The sequence below is a fragment of the Lampris incognitus genome, chromosome 2 (genome assembly GCF_029633865.1).
Source record: "Lampris incognitus isolate fLamInc1 chromosome 2, fLamInc1.hap2, whole genome shotgun sequence".
Classification (NCBI taxonomy): domain Eukaryota; kingdom Metazoa; phylum Chordata; class Actinopteri; order Lampriformes; family Lampridae; genus Lampris; species Lampris incognitus.
Window position 1 is genome coordinate 53,092,206 of NC_079212.1, and position 22,065 is coordinate 53,114,270.

General features: G+C 43.1%; 1 protein-coding gene across 1 annotated transcript in view; it reads left to right on the top strand.

Annotated features, from left to right (window-relative positions):
- mtor (mechanistic target of rapamycin kinase) overlaps positions 1-22,065 on the top strand; it is a 400,677-nt gene that overhangs the window by 232,479 nt on the left and 146,133 nt on the right. Inside the window, exon 29 of the mRNA XM_056274929.1 lies at positions 12,598-12,673. Coding sequence (XP_056130904.1) covers positions 12,598-12,673 — 76 coding nt within the window. The remainder of the gene's footprint in view (positions 1-12,597; positions 12,674-22,065) is intronic.

Sequence of the window (22,065 nt, forward strand, 5' to 3'; positions counted from 1 at the left end):
CTTCAACCCCTTGAGTTGTTGTGAGGAGGGTGTGTGGACACCCAGCAGGACTAAAAACAAAACCTGTCAAAGGCTGGATGAGTTCCTCTGTGAACCAGTGGCCATCCATACCTGGAGAGGAGATAGGGACCACCAGGTTCTCCCCCTACTGAAACACAATGATGACTCAACCTGTTGAGGCATCAGCTGTGCTCCTACGACCTCCATAGGTTACGGAACTGATGATGATGATTGTCTTGGAAAATAGTATATATTTTACCTAAAACATCATAAATATAACTATACAGTTGTAGTGGACTTATGGACATAATTCACCATAGCTTGTTGTTGTATGAAGTTGATGTGGTCACTTTAAGGGCTCAGAGTGTGGCCATGGTGATGCAGCACCATGTGGTTGGGTGGGGTGGTGTATATAAGGAAATAAACTATACATGCGGGGTGGTGGGCAAAGAGAGATGTTGGCCATCTCTCTTTTCTCCCAACTTCCACACAGTAATAATAATAAATGTAACTACGGTACAGTCAAGTCAAGCCAGGTTTATTTACATAGCACATTTAAAACAACCACAGTTGAACCAAAGTGCTGCACAAGCTTAAAATACAATATAATATAAGTAACACATATGAATATAAAAATATATGTAAAAAAGACATAGTAAAATAAATAAATTAAAATGTAAACAATAAAACACAAGAGTAAAAGTATATTTCCACAATAAAATCATGGTGTCAAGCTCAACTTGAATTGAATGCCTGCGAGAAGAGGTTGGTGCATTTTAACTTCTGGAGTGATTCTGAATTGCTGGTTCATCTAGAATACTAGAGTAAGTATCATCTTTCTTCCTTAACAAGTTGCTACTAGTCTTATTCCAGCTGCTTGAGTATTAGTCCTTTTGTCTATACATCTGCTGCTGGTTCCTAGTGGGATCTTATTCTAGCTGTAGCTGTCTTATTCTATTTACTTACTTGTCTTATTTACTTATTCTAGTTGTAGCTGTTTTTCACCTAGTGTGCCTTAGATGTTTCTTGTTGCCTAACTGTTTTGACTTAGTTATCCTTTTAGCTTATAAATATATTCCTTGGTAACTTGCTGTTTGCAGTTTTAATAGTATTGTGTGAGGTTTGATAGCGTTTTACATAAGTGACCAGTTTCTGGGCAATAGGCCTCTTTTCACTGTACGTCTTTGGCCAATTGGGTGTTAAGTGGCCAGGGTCTGGCCTGAACTCCTGGCAGACAATTAGCAATCAGTGTTCTTTAAATCACTGCTGCTACTTCCAAGCCTCAGGCAAACAAGCCTAGATTGAACGAAGGCTAGAGTAAACAAATGCAAGCGTGACCTTTTCAAGCCAAGACTTCGTCAAACACGGACTGCTCTTTTTAGATCTGGTCAGTCACCTGTATTTTGTGGACCTAGTATAGACTATGTGTTTCCTTCGCATTCCTGTCCTTTCCTCTTCCCGGGGCTGGCATAGATGTTGGGTCACTCCTAGTTGCTGTGACCCTACCAATCTCATCTATCCCACTCTCTCCACTCACATTGAGCAAGTGGTGACGGGAGGGCTCTGGAATTGCCAGTCTGCAGTGCCAAAAGCTGAGTTTATCTCAGGCTACGCATCCTTGCTCTCCCTCAACTTTCTTGCTCTAACTGAGACCTGGATCATGCCAGAAAACACTACCACACCCGCAGCTCTGTCTAATGTGTACTCTTTTTCTCACACTCCCAGAGCTGGGAGGCGAGGTGGTGGTACTGTCCTGCTGATCTCCCTGAAATGGAAATACTCTCTTGTTTCCATTCCACAATTTTCTCCACCCTCTTTTGAATTTCATGCTGTTACTGTCTCTTATCCAGTCAAACTCACCATCATGGTTGTGTACCGCCCACCAGGCCCCCTTGGTGAGTTTCTGGAGGAGCTTGACACACTTGTCTCACACTTCCCTGTTGATGACTGCACTTATCCTTCTCGGTGACTTCAACATCCACACTAACAAGCTAGATCCTCTTCTCTCTTTCCTCTCCTCCTTTGACCTTCAACTCTCACCCTCTCCGCCTACCCACAAGGCCGGCAACCAGCTGGACCTTATCTTTACTAGACACTGTCCTATTTCCAATCTCTCTGTTACTCCCCTCCAGCTCTCTGACCACTATTTCATGTCCTACTCTCTCTCCCTCTCTTCACCCCCCTCAGCCCCTTCCCCTACCCACATGGTTTCCACCCGTAGACACCTCCGCTCTCTCTCCACCACTGATCTCTCTTCCCCTGTTACCTCTATCCTCCCTACACCTGAATCTCTCTCTCTCCTACCCCCTGACACTGCTACTGATCTTCTTCTCTCTACCCTCTCCTCTTCTCTGGACAATCTCTGTCCCCTCACCTCCAGGCCTGGACGCCCAACTCCACCTGCCCCTTGGCTGACCAACTCAGTACGTACTGATAGACGGAGCCTGAGAGTGGCAGAGTGCAAATGGAGAAAAGGCAGACTCCCAGAGGACCTTCTTAACTTCCAGTTTCTTCTTTCCACTTTCTCCTCCTCCCTTTCTGCTGCTAAGGCTGCCTTCTATCGCTCTAAAATCCTATCCTCTGCCTCTAATCCTAAGAAACTCTTTGAAACCTTCTCTAGACTTCTTCAACCCCCACCTCCTCCTCCTACTTCCTCCCTTCTCCCTTCTCCCTGATGACTTCGCTAACTTCTTTGACAAGAAGGTAAATGACATCAGATCCTCCTTTTCTCACCAACCGGTTAGTGCTGTTTGCACTATCCCACCCTCTGCACCCTCCTTCACCACTCCATGTCCCACCCTATCCCACCTCACTCCCCTCTCCCCCGACGAGGTTCTAAACCTCATCACATCCAGTCGCCCCAGCACATGCTCCCTTGACCCGGTCCCCTCCCCTCTTCTTCAGTCTATAGCACCTGAAATCCTTCCCTATCTAAGCCACCTCATCAACACCTCCCTCCAGGCAGGATGCTTTCCATCTGCCTTCAAGACTGCTAGAGTCACCCCCTTCTCAAGAAACCATCACTTAACCCCTCTGATGCCAAAAACTACAGACCATTTTCCTTTCTACCCTTTCTATCCAAAACTTTCAAACGTGCTGTCTTTAACCAACTCTCTTTGTACCTCCACCAGAACAACCTCCTGGACCCCAACCAGTCTGGGTTCAGGGTGGGTCACTTGACAGAGACGGCCCTCCTTGCAGTGACAGAATCACTGCACTCTGCGAGAGCAAACTCTCTCTCCTCTGTCCTGATACTCCTCGACCTGTCAGCTGCGTTCGACACAGTGAACCACCAGTTCCTCCTCTCTACCCTCAAGGGGCTGGGTGTCACAGGCTCTGCACTCTCAATGTTTGCAACCTACCTGACGGGTCGCTCCTACCAGGTGACATGGAGGGGATCTGTGTCGGAGCCTCGCAGACTGACTACAGGTGTTCCACAGGGTTCGGTTCTGGGTCCTCACCTTTTCTCCCTGTACACGACATCACTGGGTTCTGTTATTCGCTCGCATGACTTCTCTTACCATTGTTATGCCGATGACACCCTGCTGATCTTGTCCTTTCCTCCCTCTGACACACAAGTAGAGACACGCATTGCTGCGTGCTTGACTGACATCTCGGAGTGGATGGCGACACACCACCTGAAGCTCAATCTGGACAAGACAGAGCTGATGTTCCTCCCGGGGAAAGGTTGCTCACACCGAGACCTGGCCATCACCATTGACAACATCGTGGTGATGCCAAATCGGACTGTGAGGAATCTGGGTTTGATCCTCGCTCCTGCAGATTTCTCCTCTGTAACATCAGGAGGATTTGCCCATTCCTCACCGACGAGATGGCACAGGTGCTCATCCAGGCTCTGGTCATCTCCCGGCTGGACTACGGTAACTTCCTCCTTGCTGGCGCCCCGGCGTCGGCCATCAGACCTCTGGAGCTTGTTCAGAAAGCTGCAGCTCGTCTGGTGTTCAACCGCCCTAAGTCCTCCCACACAACTCCCCTTCTCATGTCCCTACACTGGCTCCCAGTAGCTGCTCGCATCCAGTTTAAGACTCTGGTGCTAGCCTACAGGACAGTGAAAGGAACAGCTCCTTCCTATCTCCAGGCCATTGTCAAGCCCTACAATAACAAGTTACAATAATCTAGACGAGAGGTAATAAACGCATGAATTACCCTTTCAAGATCATTTGGAGGGAGATAGGCCTGTACTTTTCCCAGAAGTCGTAATTGAAAAAAACTTGTTTTGGCTACTGAGCTTATTTGTTTGTCAAAGTTAAAAGAGCTGTCAAAAATCACCCCAAGATTCCTAAAGAAGGGTGACTGTAGGAAGCTTAAGGGCCAAGAGCACTATCATAACAATCCAGCAGATCAAGCTGTCCATATACAATAATTTCGGTCTTATTTTGATTTAATTTCAGGAAATTTAACTCCATCCATGTTTTGACATCCTTTAAACAACTCAGCAAAGCCTGTATAGAATCTATGCTGTTTGTTTTTATAGGCAGATAGATTTGCAAATCATCAGCAAAACAATGAAAAGACATATTTTGTTTTTTAAAAATGGACCCCAAGGGCAACATATACGATGAGAAGAAAATGGGGCCCAAAATGGAGCCTTGGGGGACCCCACAGTTAAGTGGGGCCGCAGCTGAGGAGAATTTGTCTATATGGACAGAAAAGCTTCTATTTGACAGGTAAGACTTGAACCATTCTAGGACAGTACCTTTAATGCCTACACATAGCTCAAGACGTGATAAAAGAATATTATGGTCAGCCGTGTCAAAGGCAGCAGTCAGGTCCAAAAGCACCAGAACAGCGGAGTTCCCAGAGTCCACAGTTAAAAGAAGATCATTAAAAACTCTTAAAAGGGCTGTCTCAGTGCTGTGACGTGATTTAAAACCAGACTGGAACTTTTCACAAATGCCATTAATTTCTAGGTGCATTTGTAATTGTACATAAACTGCTTTCTCTAAGACTTTTGAAAGAAAAGGCAGCTTAGAAATAGGCCTAAAATTAGAAAGAACAGAGGGATCAAGATTGCTCTTTTTGATGGGGGGCTGTACTACAGCATGTTTTAAAGCAGCAGGAACACAGCCTGAGAGAAGAGAGGTGTTTATCAAATTTACAATACAAGACCTAACAGTGGTAAAAACATCTTTTAACAGTCTGGGTGGAATACTGTCAAGGGGGCAAACTGAAGGCCTCAAATGGTTAACTACCTCAGATATAAAGGAGGGGGACACTGGCTCAAACTGCTCAAAGACAGCTGGGCACATAGAATAAATAGGATCTGAAGCCGAAGAGGATGGTGAGGCCCTAATAGCAGAGATCTTATCTGTAAAAACTTTGAGAAATTCTTCACAGAGTGTGGGCGTTGGCACGATGCAAGGAGACTCACATGGATTTATAAGAGAGTTAATAGTATTAAAAAGAACCTGAGGCCTATGACAATTGTTGGACACAAGGTTTGATAGAAACTGTGTTTTTGCAGATTTAACGGCTCTCTGGTACTCTGATAAGCAGTCTCTTAGAATTCCTAAGGAGACATGAAGTTTGTCTTTCTTCCACTTTCTCTCAGCACATCTACATGTGCATTTAAGAGCGCAAGTTGTGTCATTGAGCCATGGTTCTGTGACTGGTTTAGGGTGTTTGGTTCTAACAGGAGCAACCAAGTCCAGTATGTCAGTGCAGGTAGAGTTAAAAAGAGTGGTAATGTCATCAGCACTGAGATTACAAGAGTCATCCAGGGTGTGAAGCATAGAGTCTTTAAAAGCAACAGAAAACTGAGACACCGTCAAAGTGTTAATTGTGCGCAGCGAGCATGCTGGGGCGCCCGATTTAACCTGAGAACAAGGCAGCGTCACAGTAAATAACACAGGCAAATGGTCCGATATACGTGTATCACATATTTCAGTGATGCATACACTTAAACCAAAGGCCAAAAAGGTCCAGTGTGTGACCCTTCTCATGCGTCGGACCAGTCACCAATTGAGTGAGATTAAAAGAGTCAATAAGATTCAAAAAGTCTTTGACCAGAGGTCTGGATTCACAACAGACATGGATATTAAAATCACGACAATTAAGAAACTGTCGTAGTTCACAATAGCCCCCACCACAAAGTCTGTGAATTCCCGAATGAAGTCCTTTTTGAATTTTGGAGGACGGTAGACCACTGCGCACAGCACGGGACAATTACACTTTATTTCAAAAAGTTGCAGCTTGAAGCTGGAGAAGCTGTCAGACGGAGTCTGTCGGCAGTGGAAACTGGATTTAAATACAGAAGCTAGACCTCCACCTATGCCAGTGGTCCGTGGCGAGCTGATGACTAAACAGTCAGACAGAAGAAGTTCAGAAAATGGGGTGAACTCACCAGCGTGAAGCCAGGTCTCCGTCAAAACATAAAATCCAATTCCCGAGAGGTAAAGAAGTCATTTAGCAGGAATGTCTTATTGGCTAGCAATCTAGCATTAATGAGAGCCAGACGGACAGTAAGCTCCTCTTTGTCCGACGCTGAACAGGATTTATAATTGAGAGAGAGGGAATGTGTGTGTAAGTATAAAAGACATTAAAGAAACATTTCTTACATTTCAAACTCCCCACCTGCCACTCTCCCCGGAGTGGGTGTTGACCGGTGGAGGCCGGCTGTTTGATGCCAGGAACGAGAGCCCACTCGTGGCTTGCCTGCCTGCCTCACCGGGTAAGTGAAAAACGATGAGCATTTCACCTCTCTCTGAATGCTTTATTATTTCCACTGTCATTTCAATCGTGATCGTTTTCCTTTTCTTCGATGCATCACCACCACTTGCATCAGATTTACACTTTGAAGCCACGATTACGAGGGTAAACACAAAAACCTTAAGTCAAAACACAATGCACACAACAATGTTTACGCGAGCCGACTTAAAATGGAGATGACAGCGTGGCGTTGTTCTCCCTCTGGCTGACAAACTGCCTAAAATGTGTAGTATTTTGAGTGTCGCGCATCGCACAAAGTAGTCCGTCTGTTGATTAGTACGAACCGTTGTGATTTTTTTAAAAAATAGGCTTTACGGAGGTGGGATCGTAAGTACGGGGGTTGGTATGTCAGCCGTTTTTAACCTGGGGACGACCTGTATAGTAAGGTTTCAGTGCTGTTTAAATACAGTGTGTACATTGGGAATACCAGATGTGGGGAAAACATAGCTGAACACTGTGTGCAGTGGGAACCAGCTGCAGAGTTGCTTTTAAAGATTCACAGTATTAAGTGTATTAAAAGTGTGCAGTTGGATTTTTTTTTTTTTTTTTTTTTGGTTGGGCGTCATTTTTCCCCTCTACATTTTTTTTGGATTAAGGCAACATGTGAACATTTAGCGTTTGGGTAGAAAATAAAAATACAGGCCATATTGGCTGGACTTCCATGCAAAAAAGCTTCACCATTCATATGTATATTCATAAAGTTAGAAACAACTGGCTGTTTCTCCACACCTTCATCAAGCAGCAGTCTTTCGCTGCTGTTTTACGTGCAGTAGGGTTTGAACCTCACCCCTTTCCACTTACTCTCCCATGCCTCACCAGAACAAAGTAAATGGTTTCCTCAGCTAGAGAGCTGGCAGACCTAAACTAGAGGGTGTCTCTACAGTGGCCTTGAGAAAGTTTTTCCCAGCTAATAGTTTGGTGTTTTCACTGAGGAGAAGTTTACATGAGCCCTGTCATCTGGATGTGTTTAGAGTGTGTTTTTGGAGCTAGCAGCCAGATGGCTCCAACAAAGGGACAATAAATTCCCAAGCATCCAGGGGAAAGAGAATGCTCTTTCTTTTTCTAACTCTGACTTGTCATTTCCATGAAGCGCACGTGTCGGCAACACAACCACTCAGCAGCTCATGTGTAGGTGTACACGCAGGTGTTGTTTCTGGTATTATGGTGATGTAACTCCTGGACTTCATCAGAAATGACTCAGAGTATAAATAATTATGATATATCAGTCTTAGATTCAGTGCTACTGCAGATGGGTGAGTGTGGTTAGAAGAGAGAATGGAACAATCATTCAGAAAACAATTTACCCGTACTGTATCACACATCTGGAGTCAGAGAAACACTCATTTACTCAGTCCAGCTCATTTTCATTACATTATGTAACTGTTCCCTTTCTTCCGACTTCGGTTTTGTAAGGTGACTGCCCCTTCTGTCATAAATATGCACTTATTTTGAAAAATAATTTCAAAAGTTGTGTGAAAGGACAACACGGAGCATTATATTCAGAGTTTGAGGTTGACAAAGATGTATTTTGATTCACTTTGTGATGAAGATTTGAACAGCCGTTTCCCTTTTCAACATACTTCACCCTGACTGCTCAGATCTGACTTAGATGATGTGTCGCCACCTCTGAGCAGGTAAACACAGATCAGGACACATCATTCTGTACCAGCAGCTCGTTGATCAGAATACGTTTATTTGAAAAACACAAACCAAGTTTACTGTGAAAATCCAGCGTATAATAAGCAACAATGAACAAAGATATTAGTATAACTGATCAATCAATGATTGATTAAACAATTAAACAACAATTACAATCTGAAATAATATACATTTGAAGACGTCCGGGTGATGTAGCAGTCTATTCCGTTGCCTACCAACACGGGGATCGCCGGTTCGAATCCCCGTGTTACCTCCGGCCTGGTTGGGCATGGCTACAGACACAATTGGCCGTGTCTGCGGGTGGGAAGCCAGATGTGGGTATGTGTCCTGGTCGCTGCACTAGCGCCTCCTCTGGTCAGTCGGGACACCTGTTCAGGGGGGAGGGGGAACTGGAGGGAATAGCGTGATCCTCCCATGGGCTACTTTCCCCTGGTGAAACTCCTCACTGTCAGGTGAAAAGAAGCGGCTGGTGACTCCACATGTATCAGAGGAGACGTGGTAGTCTGCAGCCCTCCCCGGATCAGCAGAGGGGGTGGAGCAGCGACCAGGACAGCTCGGAAGAGTGGGGTAATTGGCCAAGTACAATTGGGGAGAAAAAGGGGGAAAAACACAAAAAAATAATATAAATGTGAAGACTGGGACAATTTAAACAAAGTTGCCATCATTGAGTTATGTAAATAAACATTATCATTTAGTTATGTAAATAAGTTATCATCACGTTATGTAAATAAGTTATTAAGTTATGCAAACAAGTTATCATAATTGGGTTATGTAAATAAGTTATCATCATTGAATTATGTAAATAAAAGCAATCCATTGAGTTATGTAGATAAATTATCACGGAGTTATGGAAATAAAAGTTATCATTGAGTTAGGTAAATAAGTTATCATCATTGAGTTATGTAAATAAGTTACCATCGAGTTATGTAAGTAAAAGTTATTGAGTTATGTAGATAAGTTATCATTGAGTTATGTAAATAAAAGTTATCATTATTGAGTTTTGTAAATAAATTATTGAGTTATGTAAATACAAGTTATCATCATTGAGTTAAGTAGTTACCATCATTGAGTTATGTAAATAAGTTATCATAATTGAGTTATGTAAATAAGTTATCATCATTGAATTATGTAAATAAAAGCAATCCATTGAGTTATGTAGATAAATTATCACGGAGTTATGGAAATAAAAGTTATCATTGAGTTAGGTAAATAAGTTATCATCATTGAGTTATGTAAATAAGTTACCATCGAGTTATGTAAGTAAAAGTTATTGAGTTATGTAGATAAGTTATCATTGAGTTATGTAAATAAAAGTTATCATTATTGAGTTTTGTAAATAAATTATTGAGTTATGTAAATACAAGTTATCATCATTGAGTTATGTAGTTACCATCATTGAGTTATGTAAATAAGTTACCTTAATTGAGTTATGTAAATAAGTTACCATCATAGGGTTATGTAAAACTTGGTTGGCTGTTACAGAGCACAGGGAACCTACCATCCCATCACGCTGCACAACAATGCTTCATGCCTGCAGCAGCTACAGGCTGCAGGCCTACAATGACTCACTTTGGATCCAAAGGTCTGTAATAAGAAACAAGATTTGTCTTCATCATTTCCCTTGAAAGAGAAAAAAAAAAGACTTGTATAGAAAAAGGACAAAACAAAAGAGAGGTCTGTCATGGATGGTTGATATTTCTTGTTGCATAATATGTCTTGAGGACAGGAAATTAAACCACAGAAATGCAAAACAACCCCCAAAATTTATACAGGGGTAAAAAAAAACTTTCAGGAATATTCTATGACATGCAGCCTGATGCCACGTGACTACATCAGCAGTGCTGACAAGTTCTCTAAAGTTATGTGTAATGATCACTTGGCTGTAAAAGGGTTTGCAGTCTGAAACTGCTGGACAACCCCTGTGGTGTGTTGTTATGCTGTCTGTCTAACACGAGTGTTCACAACATGATACAATGGACCACTGCATCATTTCAACACACTTGTTAGCTACTTGCCCTGTGTACAGCAGGCAATGGCGACCATGTGGCGTTTTCTTACGCTTACTGACAATCTGATTTATTAGATAAGACACTCAGACGCTTTCATACGTGTGCAACAGTGGACGACTTTATTGTTCTTCCACATTATCACATGAGCTGGGTCATTCATTCTGGACGTTAATTAGCTCATAAAGTCTTGCTATTTCTATTCAGGGTTCCTGCGGGGTCTTAAAAAGTCTTAAATTCGATAATCAGAATTTTAGGCCTTAAAAAGTCTTAAATTTGATCTAAAATGTCTTTTGGTCTTAAATATGATTTTGATAGGTCTTAAAAATATAACTTCTCTGACAGGTTAAATGTGTTTGAGGGAAATGTCCGGGCTGCATCGTAAGCACTACACTACTTGAAAGAAACAACATGGAACCAATGGTCATTACTTTGCAGCTGCCCGGTCAGTTTATCGGAGCCAAGAGATAAATTAATGCTAAAGTCTTTAACGTCTGTCTGTTCCTTTTCTAACGTCATGGGGAAGTGCAACTTACAACTACCAGTGGTTGGAAGGAAAGCACGTTTAGTGCTTGGTTGAAACTGGTGGAGAGGAATGTTTTTGAAGTCCACTGCATCTTACGCTAGAGAACTATTAAACTCGGGACATGGGGGGTAAAGGCTTTAGAATCACATGGTCGGTCAGAGAAACACAAGACCCAACTGAAAAGCCAACAACCAACGCCTGCCATCTGTTCACCACTGCTGCAGGAGCATCAAGTGTAGCAGCTCCTGTAACAAGATCAGGGATGATCCACCTCCGGATGGTGTTTGGGTCTACGCCAACCCTAAAAGCAGAGGTGCTTTAGATGCTAAATACTGTTAACCCCTCACTGTCAGGTAAAAAGAAGCGGCTAGTGACTCCACGTGTATCAGAGGAAGCATGTGGTAGTCTGCAGCCCTCCCCAGATCGGCAGAGGGGGTGGAGCAGCGTCCGGGACGGCTCGGAAGAGGGGGGTAATTGGCCAAGTACAATTTGGGAGAAAGGGGGGGGGGACAGAATGGCACTGCAATCATGTAAGAGAAAGAAGGCTGGAGTCTGGACCAGGCATCTTCTGATGAGGGATGTGACGTTTCAACAGCTGTTTAACTGTTTAACATCAATGAAAGACTGAAAGACCAAAGCTTTGGAAAAATACCAAAATGCTTGAAATCAATTAAATGAAGTAGTCTGCTTTCATTAATAAAATAATTCATAACCACATCATTTTGTGGTGTGTGACTGTGATTGTGGGCATAGTATTATATAGCTTCTTTTCCTTGTCATGTGTACAGAAATTCAAACTAACTGACTTTATTCAGTGATTCACACAAAGCACAAGAGAAACGTGACAAGTGATCACAATGATAAAGTGAACACACAGCCGAGCACTGGGGAGATGCTATGTCTTGTCTAAGTAAAACATCCACAGCAGTCATGCTGTCGGCTTCACAGCATAGTCCTGCTTTAGTCTTCGACTGGAGGAGATCCAGTGTCTTTTTTCCTTCTTGCTTAAGGAAAAATTTGATTTAATATTGTGCTTTTTTGTGTCACATTACTGGGAACGAGCCTACTTCCACAGACTGTCATTCAAATGAACCCTTAACACTGTCAAATAAATCCAACCTTGTTGTATATACTGTACTGTACATGTATATACTGTACTGTACATTCTACTTATATTGGTATACTCTGTCATGTCCATCTACCTCAGGCATGTATGTAAGTAACCTGCTAACATCTATAAGTCAATCTCACCTGTCTAAAAAGTCTAACCTGTATAAGTCAATCCTTTTGTATGTATGTGAAGATTGTTGTGTTGTGTTGTAGTGTTGTTATTCTATGTTAAGTACACTGAGAGCTCCACAAAACCAGAGTCACATTCCATGTATGTGCAAACCTACATGGTCAATAGACATGGTTCTGGTTCTGAGGCATTCCTCATTATTCTCTCTTGGCCTCAGCAGTGTGAAGTACAGGTGGATTAAGATCCATTAGCCATACAAAGACAGTGACGCCTGTATCTCTTTACTCCCGGTTCATCAGCTCTGATCAGTGTAAATACCGACCTCAGTTGTTATCAACTTCCAAGAGCAAACATATTACTCCAGAAACTTCTCTTAGGGTCAGTATCCAGGACTGGTGTGGACATTAGCCTGAGTTTGTATCTGTCTTGTCTTTCAGCATAAATAACAAACTGCAGCAGCCAGAGGCAGCATCAGGTGTGCTGGAGTATGCCATGAAACACTTCGGTGAGCTGGTGAGTGTTCATTCTTCTCCATTCTGTAAAGTGATTTTGTGGCTCAGTGATTTTGTGGCTCAGTGAACTGTACTGGTGGCTTCTCACATCATTCCAACACACATTTTAACCTGGGCATGAGCATCCATTGAGGCACATGGCTGCAGAACACATGGGGCAACTGTCCACTACAGTGGTCGACTAAGAGGAAATAATCACATACCCTGTTCATTAACTAAAATGGGCGCGGTGAGTTTATTTTTTCAAGAACTTGTTACTCGCAAGTTTCCGGTGTTAGTAGCTAGGTCAGCGATCAGTTAGTTCACTAGACATGGCTGATGTCCACCTTGATGGGAAAGTATGTGTACACAACTAGGGTTGGGTATCGAAAACGTGCACCGACCGAAATATCTTGGCCCTACCGAGTATCAAACTCTTTGGAAAAAAACGGTGCCAAATTTCGATACTTTACGGTAGACGGTGTGAACGCTATTGTAGCCAGCCAATCACTGCCGGCGTTGTTGTACACAGAATGACAAATCAGCATGAAGCTATTTGGTATGCGTGTGCGTCTCGTGAGTGACTGGTTGGAGCTGAAAACTCGCGGGCAAGATGCGTCCCAAAGCATGGCTACACTTTGCAAAAATAAACAGCAAACCTGACACAGTAAAAAGCAACCGCTGCAAAGCCATCATCCAAGGCAAGTCTGGGAACGCGTCGAATATGATGAAACATCTGACCAGGCATGGCATACATTTACGAGTGGACAACTGCTCTGTGTTTGATACCGTTAATGTCCATGCTGCTGCCAACGCTAGCGTTAGCTCTGGGACAACTGCCACTGGGTCTTCTAGTGCCACTGCTAGCAATGAGGAAACAGTTAAGGATGGTTCTGTCAAGAGTTTCTGGTTCTAACGTTAGCTGTATGTCTGAGGTAAAACAGAAATGAAGCTAGTCTAACGTCATAGAACGTTACCTACGCTAGGTTATAAAAATGAAGCTAACGTAGCTAGCACTAGCTAACTTTAGTTAACAGTTAGCAGTCTGAGGTTCAAAGAAAAAAAGATAACGTTAGCTCTGCATTTTCCTGACTTTATCTCCTATGTCATTCGTCCCTACTCCAAGCCTGCAGTAGTGTAGATCGCCAAGTCAAGTCTCCTGAACAATGAAGTCGAAACTAACACCCCCAACGACCGTCGCTGCTAAACAAATGCAAATCAACAGCTCCGATGGCGATGGGCGCGGCTGGGCATCGGAGCACAGGAGAGCCACGCATATTAGTAGTAGCTCCAATGGCGACGGGCGCGGCCAAACATCGGTACACAAAAGAGCCACGCATATCTATGGCTCTGTTAGCGACGGACGTTGGTAAACATCGGGACACAAAGAGCCACGCATACCAATAGCTCTGACAATGACTCCTAGAGGCTAAATATCTGAGTCTCATCACCAGCCAGTCAGACTAGCTTGGTCTAGTCAGAAAGGCAGAACTGAGGAAGCCTCTTGGATGAGAGGCGAAACGTCTTCACAGATATACAGTGCATCCGGAAAGTATTCACACTCCTTCACTTTCCCCACATTTTGTTAAGTTACAGCCTTGTTCCAAAATGGATTAAATTCCTTTTTTTTCTCATCAATCTACATACAATACCCCATAATGACAAAGCGAAAAAGGTTTTGTAGAAATGTTTGCAAATTTATTAAAAATAAAAAACTGAAATATTGCATGTAGATAAGTATTCACACCCTTTACTCAGCACTTGGTTGAGGCACCCTTGGCAGCGATTACAGCCTCAAGTGTTCTTGGGTATGAAGCTACAAGCTTGGTACACCTATATTTGGGGTATTTCTCCCATTATTCTCTGCAGATCCTCTCGAGCTCTTTAGAGCGTCGCTGCACAGCTATTTTCAGGTCTTTCCAGAGGTGTTCAATGGGGTTCAAGTCTGGGCTCTGGCTGGGCCACTCAAGGACATTCACAGACTTGTCCCGAAGCCACTCCTTCATTGTCTTGGCTGTGTGCTTAGGGTCGTTGTCGTGTTGAAAGGTAAACCTTCGCCCCAGTCTGAGGTCCTGAGCGCTCTGGAGCAGGTTTTTATCAAGGATCTCTCTGTACTTTGCTCCATTCATCTTTCCCTCGATCCTGACTAGTCTCCCAGTTCCTGCCGCTGAAAAACATCCCCACAGCATGATGCTGCCACCACCATGCTTCACTGTAGGGTTGGTATTAGCAAGGTGATGCGAGGTGCCTGGTTTCCTCCAAATGTGATGTTTGGCATTCAGGCGAAAGAGTTCAATCTTGGTTTCATCAGACCAGAGAATCTTGTTTCTCATGGTCTGAGAGTCCTTTAGGTGCTTTCTGGCAAACTCCAAGTGGGCTGTCATGTGCCTTGATGGTTGTCCTTCTGGAAGGTTCTCCCATCTCCACAGAGGAACGCTGGAGCTCTGTCAGAGTGACCATCGGGTTCTTGGTCACCTCCCTGACCAAGGCCCTTCTCCCCCGATTGCTCAGTTTGGCTGGGCGGCCAGCTCTAGGAAGAGTCCTGGTGGATCCAAACTTCTTCCATTTATGAATGATGGAGACCACTGTGCTCTTCGAGACCTTCAAAGCTGTAGACATTTTTTGTACCCTTCCCCAGATCTGTGCCTCGATACAATCCTGTCTCGGAGGTCCACAGACAATTCCTTTGACTTCATGGCTTGGTTTCTGCTCTGACATGCACTGTCAACAGTGGGACCTTATATAGACAGGTGTGTGCCTTTCCAAATCATGTCCAATCATTGAATTTACTACAGGTGGACTCCGATCAAGATGTAGAAACATCTCAAGGCTGATCAGTGGAAACAGGATGAACCTGAGCTCAATTTTGAGTGTCATAGCAAAGGGTGTGAATACTTATGTACATGCAATATTTCAGTTTTTTATTTTTAATAAATTTGCAAAAATTTCTACTAAACCCTTTTCACTTTGTCATTATGGGGTATTGTGTGTAGATTGATGAGAAAAAAAAGGAATTTAATCCATTTTGGAATAAGGCTGTAACATAACAAAATGTGGGGAAAGTGAAGGGGTGTGAATACTTTCCGGATGCACTGTATACCAAGTCCAGTTGCACTCGATTCAACTCCTTTGGATAACCATGACCTGGCTGAATGAGAACATTCACAGACATCTCTCCATGACTCCATTCTCTTTGGCTAGTACCAATGCTAAGACGAGGAAAGAAAATAAAAGGGAATGTCACAGGGCTGTAACCCGCTTCATAGGTTTTTTTTAATCTTTTTAATTTATGTCTGATTTTCTCCCAATTTAGTGGCCAATCAATCCCTATTTTAATTCAAACACCCACCTTCGTACTGCATGTGTTCGCCAACTGCATCTCTCCGGTCGGCAGTCTCGAAGGAGACGCCTCGCCACTTCCATGACTAGGCGAATCCAGGCCGAATCACTGCTATTCTGACACACACAGAGACGGATTCATGTGACGAACACAAGCCGACTCCGCCCCCCCTCCTGAAGACAGCGTTGCCAATTATCGCTGCTTCATCGAGTTCGGCCATAGTCGGATCTGACAAGACCGAGGCGCGAATCCCAGACTCTAGTGGGTAACTGCATCGACACAAAGCCGATGCTTAGACCGCTACACTACTGTGGACTAACCCGCTTCATAGTTAAGGGGTTGCAGCCCTTCAATACAGTTGAATCTCCATCTTTTAGGTAAGTTACATTTGCAACGATCTACTAGGAAAAGTAACAGTAAATACATGAACTCTTTGAGGACGAAGACAGGGCCCTAACCATCGGCGGAAATGTGGAAGGTGTCAGCACAAACGTGCAGACTGAAGCAGAGAGGGCAAGAAAGGAGTTGGAGCTGTATAGAAGCCTACCTAATGTGTTGACCTCAACAAATCCAGTAATCTGGTGGTTTGAGAGAAAGGAGACTTTACCAGTCTTGTTTGGTCTAAGTGCTAGGTATTTGTGTCCCCAAGCATCCTCCACTCCAGTTGAGTGAACATTCTCAACAGCTGGGGACACAATTAGTGTAGAAAGGGCCTGTCTCCTGCCAGAAAGGGCAGATATGCTTATCTTCCTGCATAAGAATGCTAAATGAGAATGAGCAAACATACATTAAAGATGTCAGTCAGCACGTTGACCTCATTGTCATTGTATCCTTTCAATCTCAAAGTGCTAGAATACAGAACCAAAATAACACAATGTGTCAATGAATTGTGGTGCTCGCTGTATAGGAAAGTAGTTTGCTGATAATCCTATAAGGTTTTCATAATATATAGTATTAAGAAAGTATCGTTTAGGCTGCGTATCGAATTGGAGGTATTGGTGTTGGTATCGTATCGAAAATTTTCGGACGATACCCAACCCTATACACAACAGTGTTGCTGTACTAAATGTATCCTGGAAGAAGCACCCATCAAAGATGTGTCTCTATGGCAATATACCCGTCATCTCAAACACTATCTGAGAACAAAGGGCTCGATTTGCTGGAGGAACAAGGAAGAACTTGCAAGCGACACTCTGCTTTAGTCACCCAAATGTGGAAAGACATGTGTGGGAAGGCTTGCAAGAAATACCTTAATCAACTTGTTGACCACACAGGATGTCCACTTGAGGATCTTCCAGCTGCTATGCAGGATAGAGACGGGTGGCGTGAGAGGGTCAGAGCCTGCCAAGGATACTCGACCTGATGATGATGATGATATCACGCTATGATGATCACGCTATTTCCCCCAGTTCCCCCTCCCCTCTGAACAGGAGCCCTGACTGACCAGAGGAGGCGCTAGTGCAGCGACCAGGACACATAACCCAAATCCGGCTTCCCACACGTAGGCACAGCCAGTTGTGTCTGTAGGGACGCCCAGCCAAGCTGGAGGTAACACAGGGATTCCAACTGGTGAGCCCCATGTTGGTAGGCAACAGAATAGACCACTACGCCACCCAGATGCCATTTACAAAAAAACCTTTAACAGGGACAAAAAATAGGAAGAAACCTAGTGAGAGCAACAGCGGAGGACTCGCTCTCCCAAGATGGGCAACGTGCAATGGATGTTGTGTATAGACAATTTACACAATACAACATTGAAAGAGGATAACATAATTATAATGGATTGTAATAGATTTATGTGAGGAGGAGGATGCCAAGCAGTGTCCAGATGCCACTGGATCAGCCTAGTGAACTAAACTAAATGTATAATGTCTGCATCTGGGGTACATGGTTTAAAATATAGTCAAATACAACTAAATAAATGTGTTGGCTGTAGGACTCAGATGGTCTTGTAACATCAGCAGTAGCCCTGAGGCCTGCCATATCCTGCTCACAGAGGCCTGCCATATCCTGCTCATAGAGGGCCTGCCATATCCTGCCCACAGAGGCCTGCCATATCCTGCTCACAGAGGCCTCCCATATCCTGCTCACAGAGGCCTGCCATAGCCTGCTCACATAGGGGACATTGAGCGGGTTCAACAATTCTCTTTCAACGGGTGGAAGAATCACTCCAGAACTAGTCACATCTAGCTCACCGGCAGTATTGAAATAAAGATAATAATAATAAATTGAGTTTGTATAGCACTTCTCATCTGCATCCTGGAATTCCTACTCTTAAAAAAAAACATTTCAAAATGTAAAAAGTTGTCATATAGAAATCAGCGGACATAAAGTAGAACTATAAGGGCAAAGAGGTTATTTAGAGGTCTAACTTTACACATAATGCATATTTAATGTAGTTATATGCTGTGCATATATTGCATTTTAATAGTAACATCACCTTGATATTAGTAAGCATCTTTTATTAAGTTCTCTACAATTGGAATTTGGATAAACTTAGTTGTGTTATCTGTTTCATTTATTTGATGCTGGTCACAGGAAACCACTTTGAAACATCTGTTTTTATAAATGACATAATCATACTAAAAAATATATATATATATATACAGTGCATCCGGAAAGTATTCATACCCCTTCCCTTTCCCCACATTTTGTTATGTTACAGCCTTATTCCAAAATGGATTAAATTCCTTTTTTTCTCATCAATCTACATACAATACCCCATAATGACAAAGCGAAAAAGGTTTTGTAGAAATTTTTGCAAATTTATTAAAAATAAAAGTACTTGGTTGAGGCACCCTTGGCAGCGATTACAGCCTCAAGTCTTCTTGGGTACGAAGCTACAAGCTTGGTACACCTATATTTGGGGTATTTCTCCCATTATTCTCTGCAGATCCTCTCGAGCTCTTTAGAGCGTCGCTGCACAGCTATTTTCAGGTCTTTCCAGAGGTGTTCAATGGGGTTCAAGTCTGGGCTCTGGCTGGGCCACTCAAGGACATTCACAGACTTGTCCCGAAGCCACTCCTTCATTGTCTTGGCTGTGTGCTTAGGGTCGTTGTCGTGTTGAAAGGTAAACCTTCGCCCCAGTCTGAGGTCCTGAGCGTTCTGGAGCAGGTTTTCTTCAAGGATCTCTCTGTACTTTGCTCCATTCATCTTTCCCTCGATCCTGACTAGTCTCCCAGTTCCTGCCGCTGAAGAACATCCCCACAGCATGATGCTGCCACCACCATGCTTCACTGTAGGGATGGTGTTAGCAAGGTGATGCGAGGTGCCTGGTTTCCTCCAGACGTGACGTTTGGCATTCAGGCCAAAGAGTTCAATCTTGGTTTCATCAGACCAGAGAATCTTGTTTCTCATGGTCTGAGAGTCCTTTAGGTGCTTTCTGGCAAACTCCAAGCGGGCTGTCATCTGCCTTTTACTGAGCAGAGGCTTCCGTCTGGCCACTCTACCATAAAGGCCTGATTGGTGGAGTGCTTCAGAGATGGTTGTCCTTCTGGAAGGTTCTCCCATCTCCACAGAGGAACGCTGGAGCTCTGTCAGAGTGACCATCGGGTTCTTGGTCACCTCCCTGACCAAGGCCTTTCTCCCCCGATTACCCAGTTTGGCTGGGCGGGCAGCTCTACGAAGAGTCCTGGTGGATCCAAACTTCTTCCATTTATGAATGATGGAGACCACTGTGCTCTTTGGGACCTTCAAAGCTGTAGACATTTTTTGTACCCTTTCCCAGATCTGTGCCTTGATACAATCCTTTCTCGGAGGTCCACAGACAATTCCTTTGACTTCATGGCTTGGTTTCTGCTCTGACATGCACTGTCAACAGTGGGACCTTATATATAGACAGGTGTGTGCCTTTCCAAATCATGTCTGATCAATTGAATGTACTACAGGTGGACTCCAATCAAGATGTAGAAACATCTCAAGGATGATCAGTGGAAACAGGATGAACCTGAGCTCAATTTTGAGTGTCATAGCAAAGGGTGTGAATACTTATGTACATGCAATATTTCAGTTTTTTATTTTTAATAAATTTGCAAAAATTTCTACGAAACCTTTTTGACTTTGTCATTATGGGGTATTGTGTGTAGATTGATGAGAACAAAAAAAAGAATTTAATACATTTTGGAATAAGGCTGTAACATAACAAAATGTGGGGAAAGTGAAGGGGTGTGAATACTTTCCGGATGCATTGTATATATTTTCTTACCCCAAATTTTAATCGCTAGTGTAATATACAGTGAAAAATGCAGTTGTACTTCCACATTTTTCATGGTATTTTTGAGGGCTTCCTTTACAGTGTTTTAAAGCTGTTTTAAGCACAGTGCTTGTCTAAAATCTTTCAAATGACATGGTGTGAGCATTTTTATTTTATGATGTAGGAACACTAGCCAAAACTATTAACAGTCAGTATCGTGTTTTTTAAAAAAACTTTTAATTAGTACCTCTCCCAGGTCTGGAGCTTCTGCAGGATTCTCGTTGTCCACAGTTGTTGTGGGGACAGATGTTGCTCTGTGTTTAGAGGGTGATTATCCCAACACACCCTGCAGACATCGGGATCCCTCTGCAGATGGGGAAGAAATGCATGCTGGGCACAGAGCAGGTGAATGCTGTCAGAAGGATCTAGAACACCATCATCCCATAGCCCACGATTGAAACAGTCAACCAAACAAGAATATATCACACAAGAAGAAATAAAATTAAAAAAAATAAGTAAAATATAAAAGAAGCTGGCCATTTAAGGTTTCTAAATGTAAAAAGGGAAGATATAGGTTACAGTAACTTTTAACATCTTTATTTTTGGAAAAATCCAATCACAGGCTTTGACCAAATTGAATACCTTATAGTATCAGCCAAATCATTCCAATAATTGTTTGCCAGGATAGACAGAAGGTGACGTGATTAAATATTGTATACTAATCATCAGCAGGGCTGTGGACACATAAATAGTGATTTGATTCACTTCGACTTATGTAGACAAGTCATGAAGTATAGGATTTGTTTAAATTTGGCAATTTCTCAACAAGTTAGTGTAGTAATCCAATTACTGTAAGTAAAGAATCAGAATCAGAATATTTTATTCATGCCCGAGGGGAAATCGCTCCTAGTTACTTTGTGTCTTAGTTGTGCATAGCTCTCACCGGTCATCTCACTGGTCAAAACATTGTGCAGTGATGTGCAAAACAGTTGAAATGACCAAACCTTTCACACAAGAATATTGGAGCTGATGCCCAGTATAACATTTGTTTAGAAAAAGAAAGAGTGAAAGCCACTGTATTTTGTCATTGTACAGGTTACAGTGCAAGGTGTTCTCTGCATGTAACCCTCCTATGGTATAGCAGCACTGGGCAGCTGTGGCACCCGGGGACCAACTCCAGCTCTTTTTCTTATTGCCTTGCTCAGGAGCACAGGCAGGAGTATTAACGCTAACATGCGTGCCTTTTTGATGGTGGGAGGAAACCCACTCAGACACAAGGAGAACGTGCAGATTCCACACAGAAAGGACCTGGGACGACCTGGGGTTCGATCCCAGGACCTTCTTGCTGTGAGGCAACAGTGCTAACCACTAGGCCACTGTGCCACCTAACATATAAAAACCATCCATTATCCAAACTGACAGCTAATGCACAAATCTGTGAGGTATGACCATGCTGAGCCATACATGTGTTGGTCTTACCTTAATGGAAAGCCATACTTTTGCACTGCCTCCAAGAAGAAATCAAGAGTAGTGGATGCTTTATTATTGGTTGCAGCAACAAGTTATGTGATCTGGAGCAGAGAATATCATTCAGCGGAAATAAATAAAAGCATTTTTCAGACCTGTAAAAGTATTTAAATAGAAGCTTGCTCCCACCAGACATTTTTGCTACGTGGTATAAGATGGATACTGACACAAATATTGATCCTTTAAAAGGACATGTACACTCTACTGCAAATTTAGCAGTAGACCCATATCTGTCATTTTCAACTGTCATGCTCTCACTTAGTAAGTTAGTAACGGTTATTGGTGAAAAAGAAATTAGTCTTCATGAGAAGTCATAAATCCCTTCAGAAATAAACATGTTTTTGGAAAAAGCACA